Here is a 26391-nt window from a genome sequence, read left to right as displayed (position 1 = left end):
TGACTAACACTTACTAAATATGACATCACCAATGAATGAGAAGTTGACAATCTTTAGTCCCCACTCTTTAGCCTTGTCAATTTTTTTACCTCCTTCACTATACAAAACAAAGTGCATGCACAAAGAATAATGAACACACACACGCGCACACACACACCATTTGCAAATAAGATGAGTAGTTTGTTTGGATAGGTAACCAGTGTAAGGAAGGCCACTAGATCTGATCATATCCTTGACCAAGCGACACTCATTACTAACGTAGTTAGTCAAGTAATGCTCTATAAGGTACAGGAAATACAATAATCACTACCATGTACTCAAACAATACAACCACACCTACTGTAGAATATGGATAAAATAAGCATATACAATTATGCATTCAACATTGTATGATACGTGTGAGCACACACTATACACACAAGTACACACTACACATAGTGACACTGACACAAACAGTGACATCAACACACACTACTGACACGCACACACATACGTACGTAGTTGTTAGGGTTTTCTGCTCTTTAATATACGTAATCCTTTCCTGAGAATTGTGTGAATACACAACATCAAAATGACATCAACATAGCTGCAGGTCAATGACACCTATGCCTTGTTCCCTACAACCTAAAAATATCCACATCATATCAAGTCACTGATGATTGTAGTATCATACATGTGAATGGATGGTCAGGAAGAACTGGCCAGCCTTTACATTTATACAAGTCTAATTACATACGTAGCTATATAACTCTCACCTTAACAACTTGCTGGGATTCTACTGACATATATCATATAGGAAAGTTTTCCATAGCAACCAAACTCAGTGTGTAAAGCAGAAGTTCCTACTCAGCTGATAGAGTGCTGCGTGTACAACAAACATGATCCAAATTGTTAGAATTGGAATAATTTTTTATTTCACCTGTTCTACTGTAGTTATCACGAAAGTATCTGAATAGTAGAGAGGAGTGGCTACAACACACCAGTAGATAATATACATGTAGTAAAGTAACAGTAATTACCACCCACAAAATCCTTGCGATCATGCACACAATCAGGCTGCACTCACAAAGTGGCAACACAAATATCTTCATTCTTACTACGGCACTCTCCTCCTAAAAAAAGAAGAGCACTAATAGACAAACAGTAGTATGGCTACTTGGTGGGGAGGGAAACAAAGGAAGGCGGTTGTACTTAACTTAAAGCGGGTACGAGTTATATCAAAGTTCCTATGCAGCTATGTAGCTGTTATCAGAATATAATGCAACAGTCTAATGGAACTGGAAAGTTGCTTTCAGTTAATACTGAGTCTCCACTCTTATTACCACTTGGTTGCCACAGCTGGCATGGGTAGACTTGGGAATGTTGAGCTCAAGCCACCGGAACCAAGCACCAAACCTGTAACTATGCAGGGCCACTAAACATTTGCAAATCTATTGTTACATATTACCACTTTTCTGCAGGAGCAACAAGAAACATTTTCATAGATGTAAATGACAGTTGGTACACCTCAATGCACATGTAATCATAATGAAGTTTGAGGCAGCATGGTGGAAAGTGATGTGGGCTGGTGATAGGTAATAGTCAACTTAACAATGCCTGGCCATGGCTTGCTGTATATGTTGGTCATTGTGTCACAGCTAGTGGCAGCATGCAACAACCAGGCTTTACGCAAGAGCAGCACCAATGGAAACAGAGTAAGTAGCTGAGCCAGTAGCCATGCATGAGCAAGTGGGTGACACTCCAATACTGTATATCCTGTACTCTAATCATCAAATTGAAAGTCAATGTAGTCAAGAAATCTGCAGTTGGTCAAAGGACAAGCGTTGTTCATGAAGTGTATAACATCATTGTAAGTATGCGGATTATCCAGGTCATTTGGGTCACATTTTGTCCAGGTCAAGTGGGTCTTGTCGACTTCACTGAGTATCTGGGTATGTGACTATAAGTTAACAAGCTCAATTGTATTGGTGGAAATGTAGTTGTAAACACTCAAAAAACTTATGTAGAGTCACACCCACCTTTCAGGAATATGCTTTGCTGTCTGTGCGGGATGTTAAGCCACACCCACTTATCAGAATTGTATCAGCTGTTCTCTGTGGGCATGCATGGCATCACCGGATCCATGTTGCTACTTGAAATGTAAGTAACTAACTTCTGGAAATTCTTAATTGTGTAGCTGCATGTAGACTTAGGCCACACCAAGTCAAACCTTAGTTTCTGGTCACCCGCCCGCATGGAAAACTGGAACCCCAGTTTATGAGGACTATTATTAATATTACAAGCGCTTAAGTGTACGTGACCAAGGACAGTGATTTTTAAACACTGCAAAAGATCGAGATACTCTAATAGAGCAGTCAGGCATTCTAATAGAGCAGTCACACTACCCTTAACTCTAATACTAAAATAGACATATACTACTATAACGTTTTTGACTTGTCCTTGATTAGCTATATAGCTAGCTATTAGTAATGCTTCTGTTGCCAGTAAGTAACTTCAGTACAGTATGTATGTAGCATTGATCACTAGCCTAATGATCAGATATACCATAGCTTTAAACTTTCCTAACAATTCAGATGTAGTCCTCTAATGATTAGTCTAGTAACTCTTCTAGTGGATCTAAACTTGGACTTCCTTATCACTGATCACTGATATACTGACTAGAAATCCGGTAACATTTGGTGAGCTCAAACTTCAACTTTTCCATGGTTACATAATTGCAAGTATGGTCCTAAATTAGCAAATGCATGACATCCCTTAGTTAAAACATTAACTTAGCTTTCCCACACAATCACTGAAAAACACTAGCCTGGAGCACTCAACAACTCAACTCAAAACTTTGACAGCTACTGTACTCAAGGTTTACTGTATAGAAGGCTGGAAACGCATGCATATATAGTTGGCTAAGACTTCACATTTGAAAGAGTTTCTGATGATGTGTTAATATAGCTTTGGATTATTATTAGCTAGCTAATAAATAATAATTTCCTGACGTAGCTAATGAAACATTTCATTTGTAAAGCAAAAGTAGCTACATGAGCAGACCTTTCCTTAGTGTTAGCTACACGTTGTTGTGCTCAGCAGTGTAGCTAGCCATCAACAATTTTCCTGGTGCATTTTGCAGAAGCATAATTAACTACTTATGCTATAAGAATGTTGGTTAAGCTTGGTTGTAAACTCAATATGAAATGGGTAAATTTAGCAAAATTAATAACATTACAGTATTACTGGTGTATATGTAAGAGTCTATGATAGTCCTGAAGTCCTGATCATCCGCCCGTCCGCATCCTTTTGTTGGCTAGGGAGTGACCAGAAACTAAGGTATGACTTGGAGTGGCCTTACGTGGAGCCACACCCACTTGATAATACGTAGCTACTCGCTTCTTGCAGACAATCCTAAAATACAGGGCTAACTAATGGAACTTGTGGACTTTTAATCTAGCTCTTGAGGAACGTCTCTGTTTTAATTAAACCAGGTCACATGCGGGTCAGATCCAGGTCCCATCCATATTACTATTCGGGTCAGTGGGTCAACCGGGTCAACAGTTCTGACCCACTTACAACGTTGGTGTATAACACGATTGATATTCAGAATAGCCATACAAAATAAGAATTCAGACAATAAATTATTAGCTCAAAAATTAAAGGCATATAGTACCACTGCTGCTGACAAAAGGCCAGTTTTAGGCTAGCTAATATAATTGTTTTGAGAAAATTGTGTGTGCATGTGTGTCCTCCCACCAGTTTCTATGTGGTAGACACTATGAAACCCACAATTTGTACAAAAATGTACAACAATTGGCTATAAAACAGTTGGAAAGGTACGTACTTATATGCATTGTTTATGGTTTACATTTACGGTAGTTTTTGAGTTGTGCTTCCTTAGCAATATAATTTACAGAAGGTAGTTAATGAATTTACTGCTGTACATATTCACCATTGACTTGGCATGTGGTTTATCAATGTGTATTAATGTTACATGGTTCTTTCTTTGGCGGTTCCTGGTGTTTAGAGGTAGCAGTTTTCGAGTTTGACCACTTCAAATTACGACAAAGTCATCAGAGTACAAGATATATTTGTAGTAGTGCCACCCCCCTTGACTGTGATATGTATTTTGCAAGTCTGACTATTAGTTGCTTCTTCTGCTTGGTCTTTGTAGTGGAAAAGCAGTGCAGCAGCTTATAAGCAGTGCAGTAACAAGTGGCCATAGTAGCAGTACTAGTCTTACTAGCTACCTGTACATCACATTGACTTACCAGTCTACTCGAGTTTATTAATAGGATTCAGTTCATCACATCATCACATCACATCTAGATTATGCACTCCCAGTGTGGGGACCACCACTCACACAGAACCTAGTAGATAGATTACAACGTCTGCAGAACTGGGGCATACGTATAGTTTACTCTTTACGTAAGTATGATCATGTATCTAAGTATCGTAACAACTTATCATGGCTACCAATTAAAAATCATATTCGTTATTGTTGTCTCTGTGCTATGCACCATTATCACTATTCTCAGGACAATGTTATTCCTCTAGATCCTCCTATTTTATTTGGTTCACTTCATAATCACAACACATGGCACCCCACAACTTATGCTAACACTGAAAGATGTCATTTATCAAGTACACAACGATATTTTAGAATACAAACAATTAAATGGTGGAATCAATTACCTAACTATTTATAACTATCAAGAATTTACTTCCACTTTACATCACCATTTACTTACTGATTTTAAAACTTAAGTTTGCATCTTTTTTTTTTTTTTTTTTTTTTGTAATAATTATTATGTAACATATTATACTATACATGTATATATGTATGTATGTATTAGTGTTGTTTTAGTTCTAAGGAACTAGAACTAAATCTAGTTTTAGTACAGCAATTTAATTCTAGTTCTAGTACACTAGAACTAAACTAAAATTGTGGTCTATTTTAGTTCTAAAACTAAAACTAAACTAAAATTCTTTCAAGTTTTGGTTCAAAAACTAGAACTAAACCAAAACCTTTAAAACTTTTAGTTCATGAACTAGAGCTAACTAAAAGGTTTCTCAAGCAATCCTACATAAAAGGGTGTTGTACACTATAACCACTTAACACTTTTCTTTGAAGATGGTGATGCCTGAAAATGCCTGCAAATGCTACCATAAACATTGTCAGAGGAGGTTGGACATGCACACATGAGTGCATACATTTTGTATTGAAAGTTTAACCAAGCGTCCACGAAAGTTTTCACAAATACCATTCGAGAGTGCACTTCAAGTTTAGTCTATTCAGCCGGTCAACCCCATTCAACCCCATTCAACCCCACTACTCCAGGCACGTAAATTTCTCTTGAAATCTACAGGATCATGTGTGTAAGCATTCGCTGGGTGGAATCCATGTGTAATACTATAGGAACGCCTTATGTACGTGTATTTAAACACAATGATTGTCGAAGAAAGCAATGTGCATGCTAACAAAGCCTCTCAGAGTATTGAAAAAGAAAAGCAGACGCCGCTAGTTTGGCCTTACAGAGAATCGAAAAGAGAATTAGAAACTCACACACCCACCTTGCAATAAGAATTTGCTGTTCATCTTAAGAAGCACAAGGTAACATGATGTGGATATTGCATGCTAAACATTTCTTCTATCACTTACTCCTTGTCATATATAAGAATTATGCAATTAACAGAAATAAATTTCAGAAATGTTTGTATCGTGTCCAACCTCCTCTGAAACATTGCTATTCAGCATTAATTCTGCCTATTTAGGTTATTTAAGCTCAGTTCTATTAGAGCATTTGTTCATTTGTGCACAATGGTAAGTGGAAATAGTGCTGAACATCAAAACACCAAATCTAAAGTTTCTGTAAGTTTAGGGGGTGCTACCAAGGTTAGTATATGTGAAGATATCTAACACTAAAACTAAGATTAACTAAAATGAAACTAATACTAACTAAATTACAGAAATATGGGGTACCAGAACTAATACTAACTAAAACTTTGGTAGAATTGGGGCACTAGAACTAAAACTAACTAAAACTATGGTAGAATTGGAGTACTAGAACTAGAACTAAACTAAAATGAATCTGCTGTACTAAAACAACACTAGTATGTATGTATGTATGTATGTATGTATGTATGTATGTATGTATGTATGTATGTATGTATGTATGTATGTATGTATGTATGTATGTATGTATGTATGTATGTATGTATGTATGTATGTATGTATGTATGTATGTATGTATGTATGTATGTATGTATGTATGTATGTATGTATGTATGTATGTACGTAAGTGCTGTGTATGTATATTATGTATATGTATGTATGTACTGTGTATACTCCTCCTATATGGAAGAACGGCTATGTCGAATATAGGAGTTTAAAACCAAATTCAATTCAATTCAATTCAAATTCAGCTTCCTCGTCAGCAGTATTCAGTAACCCCAAAAGTTGGTTGAATCAATGGTTGACGTTCCATCTCACCAAAGGAACAGCTGTCAAGCGTCCCTCAGTCATAATAACACTGATTCACCAGTTCACCAAAATACAGGACTACTGCAGGACAAGCGCTTTAATTAGATCTGTATAAGAGTGTTAATTTATGTGTTACGTCAGGTGGTGAGTCACCCACAAAATAGTGTGGTCACATAATACTAGTCACGTGAGTGACATGGGATTGGGTGAACTTAGTCAATCCCCGCTAGCTAGCTACCACGGCATGCATGAGGATGATGTACTTAAGAACTACGTAACATACAGTGCAGCCGGTCACTTTTGGGACCGACTGATTTGATGAAGTCTCAATTGGTTGTCCTTACAGAGGCAAAATTAAGGCATCAGAACAGTCCTTTATAAGGAAACTAAATGTATATACAGCGTCCTTTACAGGGAGGGTCTTCTAAGAATTCTTATAGGACAGCTATTATAGTACAGTAGAACCTCTCAGAAAGGTTCTACTGTATAGTAGCTGTCCTATAAGATCAAGAATTCCTATCAGTCCATGTTGCTATAGAGATTATTCTCCTCTTTTGTTGATGTAGCTAATAACACACAAAAATGATAAAGCATTTGACTACAGTGAATGCTTTAAAGCTTTCATGCTCGCACACATATACACACTATATATATACACAAACACACATACTGCACACCATACTGAGATACAAACATAGTCTACATGTACTACAATCCAGTATTGGCAAATCCTCATGTATACTGAGCTATAGGGCAGGACTATAGTATTCTGTAGCTGTATATTGATGATTACATGAGTGTACTTGGTACAATCACATAATCTATAATGTGTGTGATTTCCAGTCTACTGATCACATAACAATCTACTTGTATATTGTTCTGTGTGTTGGGTATAACATCAAAGTGAATTAAAATTACTCCTTAATCCAATTAACTATGTGCTCATTGTATCACTTTCTAGTCACGCTTCAATGCTTTACACTAGTTAGTATTTAATTCAAGTGCTATAAAGTTGTGAAACAATGGATGATGGCAATCATGGCATTACAACATGGCTATGTGGGAAAATCCCTACTTTGGCATGGACTGGTAGAGGGAAACTATAATCATTAAGGGGTGTGGTCACATGTATTCTGTCCAATACAAGTGCAGCTGATAGCATAAGCACTTGTAACTATGTTGTGGTATTTATATTCTCACCTGTAAAGAAAGTGATGCTATGGAAAATGAACGCTTTGATGTGGTTTCCACAATAGCAAACTCATAATATTATATTCCATTTGGGGTTCAAAAGACCATCTGCTGTCTGTGTGCCCTGTCTTTATCTTCAATTTTACTTTGTTGTGCAAAACATAGTGTGTTGTTTAGCCACTTTAGCTTTGCAACTGTGGTCAGCTAGTGAACAGACCAACAATCGGATTTAGCAATTTTATAAAGTATAATATTGGTGATTCTGTAATAAGTTTTGACATTATATTTGATGTTAGAAACACTCACTTATATTTGATGCTACAAACAAACACACTTATACTAAATATCTCTTACTCTTTAACAAAAGTATGTAGTAGAATATTTGATGATGAATCTTAAGAGCATTATATTGGCAGGTACCTCCGTACTAGTGACACATGGTTTGCCTGTCAACAACACATATGTTGTATTGTTGTTATATACAGTTGCACTGGTAAGGAATTTAATTTAGCGACTTGGTGCAAGCAAAATTCTGCACCAGATTCCTTCATTGAAATAAAAGACACAGTCATTTGTAATAACTTGTCCATTTCTTCATACAGCAATTATTTATTATGTTACTGTGTACAAAGCAAAAACTATGTTGTAAATTATCATTATGTCATGTAGCTCATCAATTTCACACCTGGACAATTAACTAGCAAACAACTGATGTTGTATACAACATTGACACAGTATACAGACGGTCTCTGGTCCAGAGGACAGAAAATCACACTCTCACATTTGGATTGTTCAAAACGTGTACTTCTATAGAAGTAGCTTTACAACAAAAGTTGTTACCGGAGTTAATCCTACCCGTCAGCCTCATCTACCTTTTGTATAATTATACAGTTTAGTAAGATGGTGTATTATTCAGATATGCATCTGCCAAGACATGTACAGTTTTTACTGAGATAGTACGTACTATGTATAGATAACAAAATGTGCTGTGATGTTTCTATTGAGACATTGTGAAAGGTATAATAGCTGCAAAAGAGCCCTATAGACCCCCTATTTCCAGATATTCTTAACCCAGGTCAGCTTCTTCACATCAACAACCTCTGCATGGGTGGATTCCTAGTTGCTTTGAACAGAGGTGTAAAGACATTACCTGCTCATCACAAATGGAGATGCCAAGATATATACATAGTGTTCCTTGCTGCTAAATTACAGGTGGACTCACCCCAAACCCAAATGCTTCCTGTGTTGTTGCTTCCAGCATTTCTTTGACATTTTACTCCTTAGAACAAGCCAGTAGTTTTCTAGCTTCTTCCTCCACAATTCCAACTCTAACACATGCCTGAGGGGAGACCACATAATGTGTTATGATACAAGCCAGTAGCCACCAACACACCTGGATCAAACTAGCATCCTTTGCGATACCTTCATCCTGTGGTAGAACGGACAAGATTATAGGCAATAGCTACCACAATGAAGTAACCTCTTGCACTACAAGACTTTTCCAGATTTAGAATGTTGATAGCAATACCATATTTTATAGATTTCAATACTCATAATTTTCATTAACTATTGATACATTATAATAAAAACAGAATCACCCATGATATTAGGAAGGCAATATGGTTCACATCCTTAATCAGAAATACCTATTCTCTTTATCAATTAAAATTATTTTAAATCTGTACTTTTGTGTTAACATACCTTTGTCCACAATTGCATAAACAATTCCCTACAAATTACTTCAATGCTATCAGGGTACACCAAGTTGGCTGCAGTTAGTAACAGCTGGGCTCTCAGTGTTCCTACATCACTTATAAGTGTATATGATGTAGTAGCTCTATATGCATGACACCATTATTAGTATATGAGTCCATTGTACAGTGCAGGATAAGCATTTGGTCACACACAAGTGAGTTCAACATAAATGATATACACTACTATGTAGCTACTACAATTCAACTGAAATTGAAGTATCGACACTTTAGGTTCCTGATGGCATACACAGTGTTGCCATTTAACATGGTGCTTTTTTAAATTCACACTTTTCTCCCTACCATAGCTACCAACTAGCTACAATAATGAATTGTAGTTACACCATGTATAACCTCCAGTATAACCACCACAACATAGCTACTGGAGTGCAGTCAGTACATGCACATCAGTAATAGTCTCACCTTTCACAAACAGAGCCTCAGCAAGTTTCTGTATTGTTAGAAACACAATACTAACTAGTGTGATAATAAACCACTACACTCACTGAAGGTGGAGGTGGGTTTACTAGAATACAATAATATTCAGCCATACAGTCTTGCAACATCCTGTCCTACATGCTGGGCTTTTAATGGAACATTATGAGAGTGGTTACCTGTTAGATGATGATGATACACAAGTTAGCCATTAGCTATGTAATTACGTACATCTATGTACCAATCTCAGGGATCAAACTCACATCGATAAGTTTTCCTTTGTTAATACTATGAATAGTTATGTTTTACTGAGATAAATATTACTTAAAAGCATGCAACCATAGAGTGTGTATATATTATCCATTAGAGTATTTCTGATCTGAAAAAATTCAGTTGTCTTTAACTAATTGTAGTGGTACTGTGAAGCATATTAGCATATGCAGTTAATAGGACAGATGGCTGCATGTGGTATTAGGGATTAATATTGTGAGTAGCTATCAGTTGTAAACAGGATAACAAGAATAGTCCAAAAATAGTGCATATGCCTAATAATCAGAGTCTACGGTATACTATTATTTATAATCATACAATTAACGTACTACTTAACTCCCTGACCCTTGGCAAAACAAAAGGACATAGTTACAAATGACGATTCCATTTCTGTTTGTATTGGTGAAAAACCTAAGTAAGGAAGAAAAACTGGCAATACAGTAGAACTACCATGGTCACCTTTGTATAACAATCACTGTCATGAGGCCCCAACTGTTTTCCCATATGAACTTCAACTCTCATGTAGCTGTTGCTGTCTTATAAGCGGAGGAGCAGGATCTGTGGTTCCAACCATTGCCAGATTACAAGTCCATATAGGGTAGTCATACCTATTTTCACTGTTACTCAGCTGTTAGTTACATCCTCATCTTTATTATCAACTTTACCAGTTAGGCACTGGAGGGTGAACACAGAAGGCAGAGCCTGTATGAGGTGTTTACCACTAGCCTTCAAACTGCTAATAATAAACAGAAGCCATAATGAGTCAAAGCGCTATTTGTAAGCTCAAAGAGTCTGAACAAGAGTTCATAATGTCAGATCACTGTGTATGGTGGAATAGACACTGGCCTTTGATCAAAATAACACTACTTAGTATTATTCTGTGAATGCTATCCTCCTAGGGACCTGTGAGAAGGCTTAAAGCCTGTAAAAACAGGGAGTCAGAAACATGTAACTAAAATGTGAGGAATGGCAAAAAAAAAAAAAATCCAGACCCAGTAATGACTTGATAGTTCCCAGCAACATGTAGTCTAGCAGGCAAGCACCAAGCCACAACAGCTGGGGTCTGAGATCTTCTCTGCATTCAACCTGTACTTAAATATCAACTTCTCGCCAGTAAATGGTTTTATTCTGTGAATGCTATCCCTTGATCTGAACAACTTCATCATACTCACTTCCTACCTTTAATGAATAACTATATAATCTATCTGGCTTCATTGCGTACTGGTCACAGCCACAAAATTGCTGCTGATCACCTTATGTAGAGTTTTCTTTCTCTATAACAGCTATCTGTATATGACAACCTTCTTACCTCAAGGTGGCTGTTATCAGGAGCTCATAAGCACCACAAGGTGCAAGCACGTGTGCATGCACTGTGGTTGACTTGAGGCTCAACAGCTAACAACAGCAGCTGAGACAGCAGCAGTGGTATCTTTAGGATTTTGATTTGCTACTCTGTTCAGTGTAATTCACACCATCCAGTAACTGGATTGAAGCCATTTGATTACAATCACAGTTTTGCTGTATTAAATCTTCAATGAAGTGCCTTCGGTGCTTTTAAGCTCCTGCCATTATACACAGGTTCCAATATAGTAGGTATAACCCAAGGTTATAAAATATCTGGTTAATATATAGTTATAGCAACAAATCAAATTTCATCTTGTGCACTATAACCATATTTATCCATACATGTGTACATGTTTCATTACCTCAAACCCAATGTAGGAATAAGGTGACATCACATCGTAATACAGTTTTATTTGTTGACTCATTTTCAGCAAAACAGGTAGACACACAGGCTTGGTTGGTAATTGGTTCCCTATAAAACTCTCTGACACAAATGACAAAACAAGGAGGAGAGCATGTAATATAGAGCTAGCTAATTGGATGAGGTTAGCTGCGTAATGTGATGTGTTTCCAATGAGGTAATAGTAGCAAATAGCTCTAGCTATACCATATATTATGATCTCTGAATGTACTCATCAGTTGATATGAACAATGCTCATCACACTACACACATTAAACCCTATAACTAAGACAAACTATAGCGGGGTTTATACCGTGAAAATGGCTTTATTTTCTCGATCATATGGTGATTGAATTTGCACTTAATTTTATCTCATGTGCTTTTGTGCCTTCTCACTCCTGTAACTCTACATATAATTGTGCCACAACAAACAGCATGCAGTCAAACTTCTTTAATCCGACACCTGCGTAATCCAGAATCCTCTCTAATCCGATCAAAATGTTATTTACCAACACTTTTGTATAGAAAACAACATTTACAATCTGAAACCTCTGTACTCCAAAAACCGACACAAAATTTGATTCCCTACACTTGGAAATATATTGTTTTTGACCTTTGTAATCTGACAGAGAATAATAGTTGCATTAAAAACAATTGCAGAAAATAATTTTTATGCAACCAAAGCATTTAATTTGGTGACAATAACACAAGAAAAGCCATAATACTTTCAAATTCTAAAATTTATTCATGTTAAAAACACTGTACGATCTGCTTTATCTTTAATTTAGCTACTACATAATCTGACATAATTCTAGACATTGTGTCAGATTACAGAAGTGACTTGATAATCCAACAACCTCCTTAATCCAGCAAAATTAGTGGCTCCCATTGAGCATCGGATTACAGAGGTTTGACTGCATATATCATAGAGAGGGTGTGCAGTAAGTGATCCACTACCTGATACTGTTGATCATTGTGCAGCACAGCCACAGCGCACATTCCCCACTTCTCTAATGCAAGTAAGCTGCTTGCCATTTACAGGAGCAAAAATGTCTTTATAGATGTAAGAGCTTAGCATCACTTTCTTCTTCACTTTCATGCAATGCACACCTACTTAATAATCAATATAAAAATTCCAGCCAATTTACTTCACATGGAGAGCTGCGTTTACGGAATTTTGTGTCACACTCTTAATATTCATGATAAATTAAAACTGCTATAGCTATTGTATTCAAAACAAGAGTTGACAATTGGCACACTTATGTTATAGCTGGTGATGTCATCTAGCTATAAAGAAATGGTTATACTATGGCATAAAACATTGGCGGATCCAGGATGGGGCATTTGGGGCAAATGCCCCACCCCCTCCCTTCAAGAAATTGCATACAAGATCGAGATACTCTAATAGAGCAGTCGATTACTCTAATAAAGCAGTCACAATGTTCATGAGGCAGTGTATAGCTTACCTATGAAGCTATAAATAGGATTTGATATATTTGGTAAATAACTAGCTATTATTGTTGTGACCTTTTTTTTTTTTTTTGGTCTTCAACTGTTTTTCAGCAAGGTGCCCCCCCTCTTTCCAAACTCTGGATCCGCCCCTGTAAAATAATATAGCTAGCACTGCTTATTGTAGAACTAGGCTGATATGGTAGCTAGCTAACATTATACCCATGCGGATATGTGATAGCTGTCTTTACTCCTTTACCCCATCTTTGTGAGCTGCATGCAGTCACAGGTATCACCCTTACTAGGTGGGGTACCCAGTGCAGCAGCAAGTCTGCCAGATACTGGGCACTATCTGGAGTAGCGCATGCGCAGTGGTTGACTTGAGGCTCGACAGCTAGCAACAACAACCGAAATAGCAGCAGTGATATCTTTTGGATTCGCTACTCTGTTCAGTCTAATTCACACCGGCCATTCAGTAACTGAATTGAAGCGATCGCAGCTTTGCTGTATTGAATCTTCAATGGACTGGAGTAACGGAAAGAAACTAGACTCAGAAATAGAACAGTTCACAACACCAGAATATGGTACGTAGATAATTCACTGTTTAACACTGAACATTAAAGGGTTGAGGCAGTGCTAATATCCGGATTTTCGGCTTCCGGTTATCTTATTGGCATGTAGCCTATTATACCCATAACGATGATCTGCAATAGCTATGATCTGCAACCGCAGTTAAAGTGAAAGGTCAATGAACAAAGCCAATTCTACGTGATGGACAGTAGAGTGCCTATTGGAGTGACACTCCTTTAAAAAACTAGTGCACTGTAAATAATTATGTGGTAAACAAATTTATTTGTAATTCTATTCCTTAGTGCAATTTCAAGAGGTCAAACCTATTAGTATTTTTGTATTATATCATAACTCCAACAAGCAAGCATTCCTCATAATATATATACTATACTTGTGGTTGAGATCAAAGCACCGCGCTGTGAACTGATATACCACACTTTGTGGCTGCGCTTACCATATATGGTGTAACTTCACACATTCCATGGAATCCTATCTAAATGGTAAACCAGTCTCTAATAACAAGCGCCTAAATCACCAACAATTATTCACCTCAGCTACTGGAACGGTTTTTGATGAACTATTGTCTCCTTCGTAGATAACTCACTAATCGCAACTAGGTGGGCGTGGCACTGCTAAGAGTCTAAAATGTCTGATCCATCAAGAAGTTTTACTGATTTCGATCTCCAGGAAGTACTGTTTCACTATAAATTGCTATCTATAATCTTTCATCTATTGGGGTGTAGAATATAATAACAGTTATAACACGATTACTCGGGATATGACTAAATATACGCACTCTCGCTCATGAATCGTGTATATATTTTAGTCATATCTCTCATAAGCATGTTATAACTACATAATATATATGTATATGATATATAGTTATAACATGCTTACGACGGATATGACTAAAAAAACAGGAGCTTATGAGCTGCCAAGGCGGCGAAGGAGCATGAAATTTATGCTACCTGCTGGGTGCTATCAAAATCCAAATTCATTAGCAATTAGTTTCCATATAAGGAAAGCAGAATCTCATTAGTAGACGCCGTATACTAATTGTGCGCGACACTTGTAGCAATTTATTCAAAAAACGTGACGTGATTTGGATTGTGATGGAACCGAGTTTCATGCTCCTTCGCCGCCTTTGGTGGCTCATAAGCTCCTGCTAAAATATACGCACAACTCATGAGAGCGCACAGCTCTCAAGTGAGAGTGTGTATATTTAGTCATATCCCAAGTAATCATGTTATAACTGTTATATTCTACACCCCAGTAGATGAAAAGATTATAGATAACAATTTATAGTGAAACAGTACCTGTTGAAGATCAAAATCAGTAGAAATTCTTGATGGATCAGACATTTTAGACTCTTAGCAGTGCCACGCCCACGTAGTCGCAATTAGTGAGTTATCTATGAAGGAGACAAGAGTTCATTGAAAATCATTCCAGTAAATGAGATGAATAATTTTTGGTTGATTTAGGTGCTTGTTATTAGAGACTTGTTTACCATTTAGATAAGGATTTCTCAGAATGTTCGAAATTACACCATATAATGGTAAGCGTAGCCACAAAGCGTGGTATATTAGTTATACACCACAGTTTGCCATGGTATATCAGTTATATACCACAGCGCGGTGCTTTTGATCGCAACCACAGATGTTATATATGTATAATTAGCAGGCTTAATAACTGTGGAATTCAACGCCAAATGTGAAAGTGGTTTAAGAGCTAGGGCTAGGAAGTATCACAGTATTATAATAACTAGTATTTTTTTTAAATTGTTAATTTAAAAATGAAGTATGGATCTATGCAATAAAAGTAGTGAAACAAGAGATTAATGATGGTATTACAGCATAGCTCAGTGGGAAAGCCCTACTTAGACATTAAGCAAATTGTGATCGGATCTTCGAAAACAGGACATAATCGCATATTTCTCGAATTCCTGTTTTTTAAATATTTATAATATACTTAGCCAAGTGTACCCACTGGTGAAGTTTCAGCTTCATATGCCATTAACTTTGGGAGTTACAGCCCTACAAAGTAGCAACAACAGAAAAATTGATTTGTACAGCAAGTATAGGGAAAATAAATTACAGGCACTTACAAAAACAGTTTTAACTTACCAGCGGATTGAGCTAAGATTTTCACCATTGTGTTCGCCATGAACAGGGGAATCAATTACTGGTTAAGTTTTTCCTTCACTCACCCTTCTTCACTGCATACAAAGGTGAAATTCATGAAGAAAAATCAATCACGTACGATTGCTTTGATGTAATGTAAACAAATGTTCATAACGTACGTATCCTTGGACCTACTGCAACAAAACAAAGATTTGCGAACTCCTCTTGAGCAGGTGAATAAGATGATATCCAGGTTTTTATTGTTAGTCCTTTCCTTCACTAAGAAAAGAGGCGTTCAAATAATTTAAAATTTTTTTCAATAATAAGCAAGCATTTCACCCAATGTATTCAATGCTTTATACTATAAATTTAGGCTTGTGCGATTATGTCCTGTTTTTGCTGATCCGGTCACAATTAATTGTTATAGTTAATGTGCCAAAGTAGGCTAAGCTATGCTGTAATACCATCATTCATCTCTTGTTTCGCTACTTTTATTGCATAGATCCCTACTTCATGTTTAAATTAACAACTTTTAAAATACTAGTTTGTTTAGTTTTTTGCTGTAGCACAGCTAACTACAATGTAACTTGTGACTGTTCTATTAGAATATCATACATGACTGTTGTATTAGAGTATATCTCGAGTCAGCCAAGAGGTGTGCAGCCAGCTAGAGTAGACTAATAAGTGGTGAGGTCATCTTGTTTACTTGTAAGAAAAAAGCTAGATTTTTAAGAGGTGTAGTCCCTGTACTCTATTGCTATTAGTCTACGTAGTTCTTTAATTGATGGGCGTGGTTATGAACCTATCACGAACGGATCCAATCGTGAACTTGCAGATATCTAACTAGTATATTTCTTATAGCACCGGGACTGAAAATTCAGCTCTGAAAATTCTGTGGCATCTATATGTTGCTGAAAGAAAATTAATGCCTCGATGTGGTTTCATTGGATGAAGAAGAAGACAAGCAGCTTGATTGAAGATAAAAGAAAAGACATAGCATAGAGGGCCTACACTCGTCGGAACCCCTAAAGGCATATCCCACTGGTGAGTTTGTTATTGTGGCGAGAAATGGTAGCCATGCATATTGCTTTGTTTGGCCTCTAGCCTTGTGACTGTGGTCAGTAAGGTAGTGAGGCAATGAGACTAAAATTCGAGTTTTGGCGATTGTTTAAAACTCTATATCTGATCACCCGTATATGTTTTGTTGTATTTTAAATATTATATGTTATATGGACTAGTACTATTTTGTAAAGGTGATTTTCATCGCATAAAATGTCTCTAGGGTGATTTTTTAAAGGCAGAAGTTTGGGTGGCTTGTGAAATTTTTTGGACAATCCCTACTTAAATGGTACCACCATACTGTTGATAAAAGAGCATTCCAATGAAATGATACCTGAAACAAAAATATCACAGTATCAATATTAGTGTGGTCTTTCACCAATGATTAGTATTTGTGATAGTTCTTTTGAAGCTAGAAGACTATTGCATTATACCACAAACAAACACATGATGGTACTGGAGCCAAGTGCCAGCTCCACAAGTATTACAAAATAATCAAGATATATAACCTGATAGAACAGTCAACCTCTCTAATAAAACAGTCACCCAAAATATGATGAACACAATATATCAGGTGCTAAAATTCCAATACCACCCAGCCCCATTAAGCTGGTAGAATTCAGCATGTTACCAGTCATCACCTACTCCCTTTACAATTCTGTGTCAGTCCCCCCAGTTGGGACCCATATTTTTCATTATTTTTCATGGAAATCAAGACACACAATAGTGTGTCGTGCAGCCCAAGCCACACCATGAGTATATTGACAGGAAGAAAGAAAATGTGATTTTCACACAGATGTAGCTCCATGATCTCTTACCTGTTTGAAGCCGAATCTACAGAAGTACCCGCCAGGTAGGGGAGTCTACACCAAATTTGAAGAAAATCATCCCAGCCATTTCTGAGATACAAATGACCAAAGTTTTGTCATTTTTTCTTCTACTTCCTCTTTTTGCACACTTTTGCAAAATCTGTCATAAAATACAAACGTGTACTCCGATCAAGCTGAAGTTTGGCACACTTAAAGGACTCATTAAAACAAATCTCAGTACCAGGAATCACAGAGTTATATGACCGATTATTTAAGCAAAATAAGATCAAAATTCTGTCATGTCCACAGGGTAAGCCCTTGAAGGAATGAGTTGAAAATTGTTACGTAAATGATGGAGTAATGATCGTAGGAGTGCCTTTTTGTGGTTGAATGGAATTGAGATAAAGACCATCGAGATATGATGCAAAACACAACCTGTGTCACAATTACACGATCAAGTTTCATGAATGAAAAAACTATTAATTTTCGTGCCTACTACTGAGAAGAGTGAGCTGAAAAACCAGTATGTAGATGGAATAATCGTCATAGAAAGTCCTTGCAGTGGTATAGAAGAATCAAAGTAAAAGCCACCTAATGCGTGATCGGGATACTCTAGTAGTATAGTCACGCTATTAAAGCATTCAGCACTTTTAGTAAGTTACTCTATTAGAGCATTCAGCTACATAACAAGTCATTGTGTAAACTGTGTAAAGAGTTCAGCTATACAACAAGTCACCCTGAAGCAACACATCAGTCACCTGGTGGAGTGTTCATCAACAAACAAGTCACCCAGTAGAGATTTCAGCTATAAACAAGTCACCCTGTAGAGATTTCAGCTACAAACAAGTCTCCTGTAGAGAGTTCAGATAAAATCAGGTCACCCATTAAAGAGTTCAGTTGTAAACAGGTCACCCAGTAAAGTGTTCAGCTACAAACAAATTACCCCGTGGAGAGTTCAGCTACAAACAAATCACCCTATGGAGAGTTCAGCCAGAGATCGGCTAGAAACCAATCACCTGTAGAGAGTTCAGCTACAAACAGGTCACCCTGTAGGGAGATCAGCTGCAATAAAGTCACCCGGTAGAATATTCAGCTAAAAACAAGCCACCTGTAGATATCAGCATCACCTGTACAATTTAGCTAAAAACCAGTCACCTTGTAGAAAGTTCAGCTATAAATAAGCCACCCTGTAGAGCAATAAAGTCATCCTGTAGAGTGTTCAGCTACAAACAAGTCACCCTGTACAGAGTTCAGCCACAAGCTAGTCACCCAGTAGAGAATTCATCTCCAAAAAAGTCACCCAGTGGAGAGTTCAGCTAATAACAAGTAGAATTCAGCTCCAAAAAGTCACTTAGTAGACAGTTCAGCTACAAAAAAATCACCCTGTGGAGAGTTAATTCAGCTACAAATAAGTCATCCAGTGGAGAACTCAGTTAAAAACAAGTCACCCACTATAGAGAATTTTACTCCAAAAAATCACTTAGTAGAGAGTTCAGCTACAAATAAGTCACCCAGTGTAGAGTTCAGCTTAAAACAAGTCACCCAGTAGAGAGTTTAGCTACAAAAGTCACCCTATAGAGAGCTCTGCTACAAGTAAATCAGAGTTCAGACAATCATGCCATCCTGTAGAGAAATCAGCTAGAAACAAGTCACCTGTAGAGAGTAGGTGACTTTTTTCTAACTGGTCTCTCTACAGGGTGGCTTGTTTAACCTGAACTCTCCACAGGATGATTTGTTTGTAGCTCAACTCTCTACAGGGTGATTGTTTGTAGCTTAACACTTGACTGGGTGACTTGTTTGCAGCTGAACTCTATACTGGGTGACCTGATTTTAGATGAACTCTCTACAGGCGACTTGTTTATAACTTATCTATCTACAGGATGGCTTGTTTGTACCTGAACTCTTCACATGTAGAGAGTTCAGCTACAAATAATTTACCCTGTAGAGAGATCAGGTGCAATAAAGACATCCTGTATAGAGTTCAGCTACATTTACGAGGTGACTTGTTAGTAGCTAAACTGCCTAAAGGGTGTAGCTAAGCTCTCTACAGGGTGATTTTTTTTGTAGCTAAACTCTCTATATGGTGGCTACTTTGTAACTGAATTCTCCACAGGGTGATTTGTATGTAGCCAAACTCTCTACAAGGTGACCTGTTTGTACCTGAACTACAGGTGACTTGTTTTTCTAGCTAATTTTTCTACAGGGTTACTGTAGCTGAACTTTCTATGGGGTGATTTGTTTGTAGCTGAACTCTCCACAGGATGATTTGTTTGTAGCTGAACTCTGTACAATGTGATTTGTTTGTAGCTGAACACTTAACTGGGTGACTTGTTTGCAGCTGAATTCTCTACTGGGTGACTTTGTTTCCCTACTCGGAGACTTAATAAGTATCCCAGTAGAGAGCTCAGCTACAAACAAATCACCCTGTAGAGAGTTCAGCTACAAACAAATTCCCTATAGAGAGTTCAGCTACAAATGGGTCACCCTGTAAAGAGTTCAGCTACAAACAAATTGCCTGTTTAGCTAAAAACAAGTCACCCTTTAGAGAGTTCAGCTACAAACAAATCGATTCAGTTGTGGAGAGTTCAACTACAAACAAGCCACCCTATAGAGAGATCACTAGAAACAAGTCACCTGTAGAGAGTTCAGCTACAAGTTAGTCACCTGGTAGAGAAATCAGCTACAAAAAAATCACACAGTAAAGAATTCACAAACAAGTCACCTATAGAGAGTTTGGTTACTTTTGTAACTAAGTTGTGTAATAGATAAATATTAAAGTAACTAGTAACATAACTAGTTACATAGTAATTTGTAACAATTAAGGAACAACTGTCAAAAATTGTAACAAGTTGGAATCATTATATAGTTATATACTGTCTGCCTATTCATTTATATTAAAAAATTGTACAAATCCACTACTGTTCTAGATCTCCTTCCTGTAGTAAAGAAAAGACAGGTAAAAAGAAGCCCCAAAGCTGGCTTATGGCCTGCTTTGGAGTATATACAATTACTAAGAGAAGTAATATCTAATCACAAATTCACATGAATTGTTATTATTAAAAAATTTGCCATTTACCTGCCATTTCTTGGCTACCAACTTAGATTCAATACCTTTCACACATTTTTTCACCATGGCTTTTTGAGAGCTGCACCCTTTTTTACAGCTTGGCTGTTTTAAATTAGGTGTTAATATCTCAAAAGTTCATTTATGACACCAAATTTTATAGCACTATTTGTGACCCCATGATACGTATGTGACTACCCTCCAAATGATAGTTGTTTAGTGAATTAACAGATTTTGGATCTATTATATTACTGGTGACTGCATGTCTGAATAAGTTTCTTGAGTAATTACAACTCAAATTATTTTAGCTTGATTTACTACCCTTAGTGTACACCCCTTTGATCTTAATCAGAGTCATTTAAGTATCCCTTTCCTTCCTTTGACATCACCAACTTCTGCCAATGGATCTACAAGCTGTACACAAAGTCTTCCAGAAGTGGAAAAAGTGAGTAGTAATTCCTTTGTTGTAGAATCCCTCAACCATAGAATACCCTTTCCCCAACTGATCTGTCAAGCTAAATGAATCCCTCAACTATGGAATATCTTGAACTATCCTTATCCATCAAGCCAAACAAACTAAGAATTCCCTTTCTGTGACTGCTAGCCTAGAGAGCTAACAGATCTTCAGTAGTACTGTACTATCCCACCCATTTATTGTAAACTACCTTTCTGTATGCAGTGCTGTAAAGCCTAAATCATATCGTTTATTCCCTACATGCACAGCTACTAGTGTTCCACTACTGAAGGACCTCTACAGTTACGTCACTCCACGCTATGCTGCTCGTTGGAGAGTGATAGGAACACTACTGGGTCTACCCAGTGGAACTCTTGACATCATAGAACAAGACAATGTGTATAGAAGTGTCCCCTGCTGTAATGATATGTGGAGCAAATGGCTTAAGAAGGACCCCTCTGCTAGTTGGAATAAGCTACTAAGTGTCATCCAGACAGATTCTGTGTCCGGTGATCAAGCTGCTGAGAAAGGTGACTGACCATTGTAGTAGTAACAAGCTAGTTAGTGTATTGTTATAGTTGTGACTGGTGAAGATGCAGCTAGCAAGGTACAGCCTGTCCATCATGACAAGTTAACTGTTAAAGGTACAGTGTCTAGTGTATTCCATGATGTACCTTGATGTGTGTCCTACAGGAGCTGAGGCAGTCTCCATGTTATCCAATAGAGTGGCAACAACTAATGCACAAGCACAGTTCAAGGTTGACAAGAATACATGGCCACCAGGTCAGCCACACAACTTCATTCCACTTCTACTGGTCCATCATGAAAGACAACAAAGGATGGACCAAGCTGTTGAAGTTGCTAAACTAGTCCACAAAGGTGATGTCACTTCACTAGCTACTGAACAGTTAGTCCACACTAAGCTAGACGACCATACTCCACATGTTAGCAAAGTGACCAAAGAGGTGATGGAGATTTTAGTTCCACTAGAAGAATGTGAAGTAGTTCCACTAGAAGAATGTGAAGATTCACGATTTATTATGATCGAAGGTGCACCAGGCATTGGCAAGTCTGTATTGTTACGTGAAATAGCTTACAGGTGGGGTAAACAACAATTGTTACAAAAATTTACACTGTTACTATTAGTCTGTCTACGTGACCCCATTGTTCAACAAGCTACGTCAATCAGTGACCTTCTTCTATCATTCTGCAAGGGAGACAGGCGAGCTAAAGAAATCGCAGATGCGTGCAGTGATCACCTCTTTGAAAGTAATGGAAAGAACCTGCTTTTTCTTTTTGATGGGTTTGATGAATTCCCAGAAAAACTGCGAGAAAACAGCTTAATTGGTGAGATTATAAATCGCAACATCCTACCTCTCTGTGGATTAGTGGTGTCATCTCGTCCACATGCTTCGGTGTCCCTCCGAGAACAAGCCTCCATCAAAGTGGACATATTGGGTTTCACTGAGGATGAACGACATCATTACATCGAACAGTCTTTAAAAAGACAACCACAAAGTATTGAAAAAATTACCCACTACTTACAAGATCATCTCACCATCAACTACCTTTGCATAGTGCCATTTAACCTAGTAATCCTGCTTTTCCTGTTTAAAATGGGTATTCCCCTTCCCAACGATTCTTCTAGTATATACCATCACTTCATCTGTCTCACCATCTGTCGACATCTTGCCAAATCTGGTCGTCCACTCAAAAATGACATCAAACAGCTAGCTGACCTGCCAGAGCCATACAGTAAAATAGTTAAACAACTTTCCAAGTTAGCATTACACGCACTCAATAACAACCAACTAGTTTTTACCTATGAAGAGATCGAGACTACATGTCCAGATGTCATAGCTACCCCTGAGGCTATTAATGGGTTTGGCTTGCTACAAGCTGTACAACATTTTGGACTAACAGGAGAAACAACAACATTTAACTTCCTTCATTTAACTATTCAGGAATACCTAGCAGCTAACTATATTATAACTGACCTTCGACCAGACGAAGAATTTTGTCTTCTTTGCGAGCAATTCTGGAGTGATCTTCATGCAAATATGTTTGACATTTACATCATGCTCAGCAAGGGACAACGATCTTCCTTTAAGAAATTCCTATCTGGTGGAGACAAGAAGATTGCCATTTCCAGGAAATTCCTTCGTGAACAGCTGAAATGTTTCAGACTATTTCACTGTTTCCATGATGCACAAGACAATCAAATGTGCAAATCCATTGAAGAGGCACAAATCTTTAATGAGAAAAACATTGATCTTCACTTAAATACCCTTCTAGCTATTGATCTTGAGAGTGTGTCACTCTTCCTCACCTCCTCTTCCCACAAGCACTGGGTTCAGCTCAGCTTGTCCTGCTGTTATATCGAAGACCGTGGCCTCCATATAATTCACAAATATCTTAATGATACTAATGTCACTATTACTGAGTTTCGGTTGAATAGTAATGGCCTCACCAGCTCATCCTCCTCCTTCATCAGTGACATTGTCCTCAGGTGCAAAGTAGAAGTGTTGGATATTAGTCGTAACCACGCAATTGGGGAAAGTGAAGAGCTCTACACCATGTTGACTCATCCTTCCTCTATGCTAACAATATTGTACATGAGCCATATCTCATTATCCTTCATTGCAGCAAGAACACTATTCACTGCAGTGAAGGGTACTAACAAGTTGAAAGAGCTCTACATTAGCAACAATGCCATCACTGATGATGTGGCTGAAGATGTTTCTGCACTGCTAACTACCAACAAGTCACTACTAAGGCTGAGGATTTGGGGCAATCGCATTAGTGGAGAAGCTATATTAAGTATACTACAAGCCCTGAGAAGTAATAGCACACTACAAGAGCTAGCTGTTTCCGATTACCCTCCAGAAATTAAAGACAGGATTAGATCAATAAAACAAGAGATCAACACAAAGAGAAGAAGTCAAGGAATGCGTGGTAAGCTAAAAGTTAAAGACAGAATAAAGAAAACCTGACTACCAGTCTATTATTGTACACTCAAGTGGTATACTGTCATGTAGTGGTAAAACTATAGACATGCACACTTCTTTTGCACATTTATGCAGGTGTTCATCAGTAATTTGATTATTGATTAGATTTGAGTGTTGATTTAACCTCACAGTAATTAGCACAGCCTTCTTCCTTAACACACATACACATCAACAAAGAAAGAAATATACAATTAGAACTGCACTGAAAGAAAAGCAAAACTAAACACATTCACATAAGCTGATTACAAAGTACCAGTGTTGGGAGTAACGCGTTACGTAATATTATTACTTTTGTGGTAACTAAGTAATATAACGAAATACGCTATAAAAACAGGTAATATAACTCAAGTTGCTTTACTTACAAATGTAACGCGTTACCTAAGTAATATAGAGTGGGCTAATAAATGGATGATGACATTTAACACAGATAAATGTGAAGTATTACAAGTTACTTTAAGTAATCCAAAACCCACAAGCTATTTTCTGTACAATAATCAACTAAGAATGGTTAGTCATGCAAAATACCTTGGTGTGATATTGGACTCTAAGATGAACTTTAACAAACATATTACCACTGTTTGCAGAAAAGCTAATAGTGTATTGGCGCTTCTTAAGCGTAATCTATATCATTGTAATTCTCAAATACGAAGCCAAGCCTATTTCTTGTATGTGAGACCAATACTAGAATACGCATCAATAGTTTGGGCACCATATACTAAGACTAACATTGAGAAGCTTGAAAGTGTTCAGCGACGTGCTGCCAGATTTGTGGTGTCTGATTATGATTTTTCAAGTAGTGTTACCAGTATCCTGAATGAGCTTAAATGGTGTAGCTTGGAGGTTAGAAGACAAGTAAGTAGACTGATGATGTTTTATAAGATATTGCAAGGTTCTGTCGCACTAGAACTACCCTATGAGATATCTCTCATCGACACTGTTACTAGAGGGCACAATAGAAGATATCAAACACCTTTTTCAAGAATTGATATACACAAATTCAGTTTCTTCCCAGCTACTGTCAGATTGTGGAATAGTTCACCTGACTCAGTTGTTAATTTGGATTCCTTTGAAGCATTCCGTAGATCTGCTCCTGATTTCTTAAACAAATTATAATTTATAATTATTTTTATACTTAATTAACTACTTAACTTAACTACATACTATATTGCACGTATACTCTTTCAGAGTCCTGCAATTATTAGCTATAATAATAATAATATAGTTACTGTAACGAGTCTAATATTACGTAATATTATTACTACAAGTAACGAAGTTACTAATCTCGTTAGTTATCCTCTGAGTAACGCCTAGCCACAACGAAGTATCTGGAAGCTATTTTACATACACGGTCTCTTTCTGCTTTTAACACCAAGTAAATTCAATTTAATATATGGCTAGTAACTAATTTTACTTTCATGATACAAAGTGAGTTTAGTTCTTGAGATACAGAAGCAATTTTGATTGTAATTGTTAATACATAACATGCATTATCAATTAGCCCATTGTGCAGTCCTGTGCGGACATGACTAAAACACGGAACGGACTGGGAAAACGGACTAGCAAACGGACTGGAAAGAACTTGCCTGGAAAATGTTTTTTGGTCATAAAATTCCTTGTATAGCTGCTAGAAAAGAATATAACATGCAACAACAACCTGAAACAAACTCTGAACTGCTCTGAACACGATGTCAAAATCTGCTCAAGCCGATATTAAGCCCTGCGCTTAAAGATAGTCTGAAATTAAATTCATTTTGTGTTTAATTAAAAGAGCACTTTCTTTCGCATCTGTAAACAAGAAGCTTTAAGCCTGTTAAGACACTATGTTACTTGGAATTCATGGTCTGGTTAATTGCTGCAATTAGTTTGACAGCTGATCTTCAGTTTTACAGGTGACAGCTCGTGACAGGTAGGCTTCGTGGCTCGTGACAGGTAGGCTTCGTGGCTCGTGACAGGTAGGCTTCGTGGCGCATTGTATTTAATCAGCTGGCAAGGCACTGGCTA

The 26391-nt window shown here is 37.4% G+C and overlaps 1 protein-coding gene and 1 long non-coding RNA gene across 5 annotated transcripts; one reads left to right on the top strand and one right to left on the bottom strand.

Moving 5' to 3' along the window:
* Nucleotides 1-12: 12 nt before the first annotated feature.
* Nucleotides 13-1132, bottom strand: LOC136266246 (uncharacterized). 4 transcript variants are annotated; one of them, XR_010705991.1, is made up of 6 exons: nt 920-1132; nt 765-861; nt 674-706; nt 498-624; nt 158-278; nt 13-97 (listed from the first exon to the last, which is right to left on the bottom strand). It is a non-coding gene; the product is annotated as an uncharacterized lncRNA (long non-coding RNA). The 4 variants fall into 4 exon arrangements; XR_010705990.1 differs by having other exon boundaries at nt 498-617; XR_010705993.1 differs by having other exon boundaries at nt 15-92; nt 498-617.
* A 12530-nt stretch (nt 1133-13662) lies between these two features.
* Nucleotides 13663-24509, top strand: LOC136267287 (protein NLRC5-like). The gene is made up of 4 exons (XM_066062378.1): nt 13663-13890; nt 21652-21912; nt 21961-22026; nt 22076-24509. Exons 1-4 carry the CDS (start codon nt 13827-13829, stop codon nt 24373-24375), a joined length of 2691 nt encoding a protein of 896 aa, XP_065918450.1. The 5' UTR covers nt 13663-13826; the 3' UTR covers nt 24376-24509.
* The last annotated feature ends 1882 nt before the right edge of the window (nt 24510-26391 follow it).

Source organism: Dysidea avara, chromosome 9 (assembly GCF_963678975.1).
Source record: "Dysidea avara chromosome 9, odDysAvar1.4, whole genome shotgun sequence".
Classification (NCBI taxonomy): domain Eukaryota; kingdom Metazoa; phylum Porifera; class Demospongiae; order Dictyoceratida; family Dysideidae; genus Dysidea; species Dysidea avara.
Note: the sequence above shows the minus strand (reverse complement) of the source record. Positions and strands in the feature narration are given on the sequence as shown.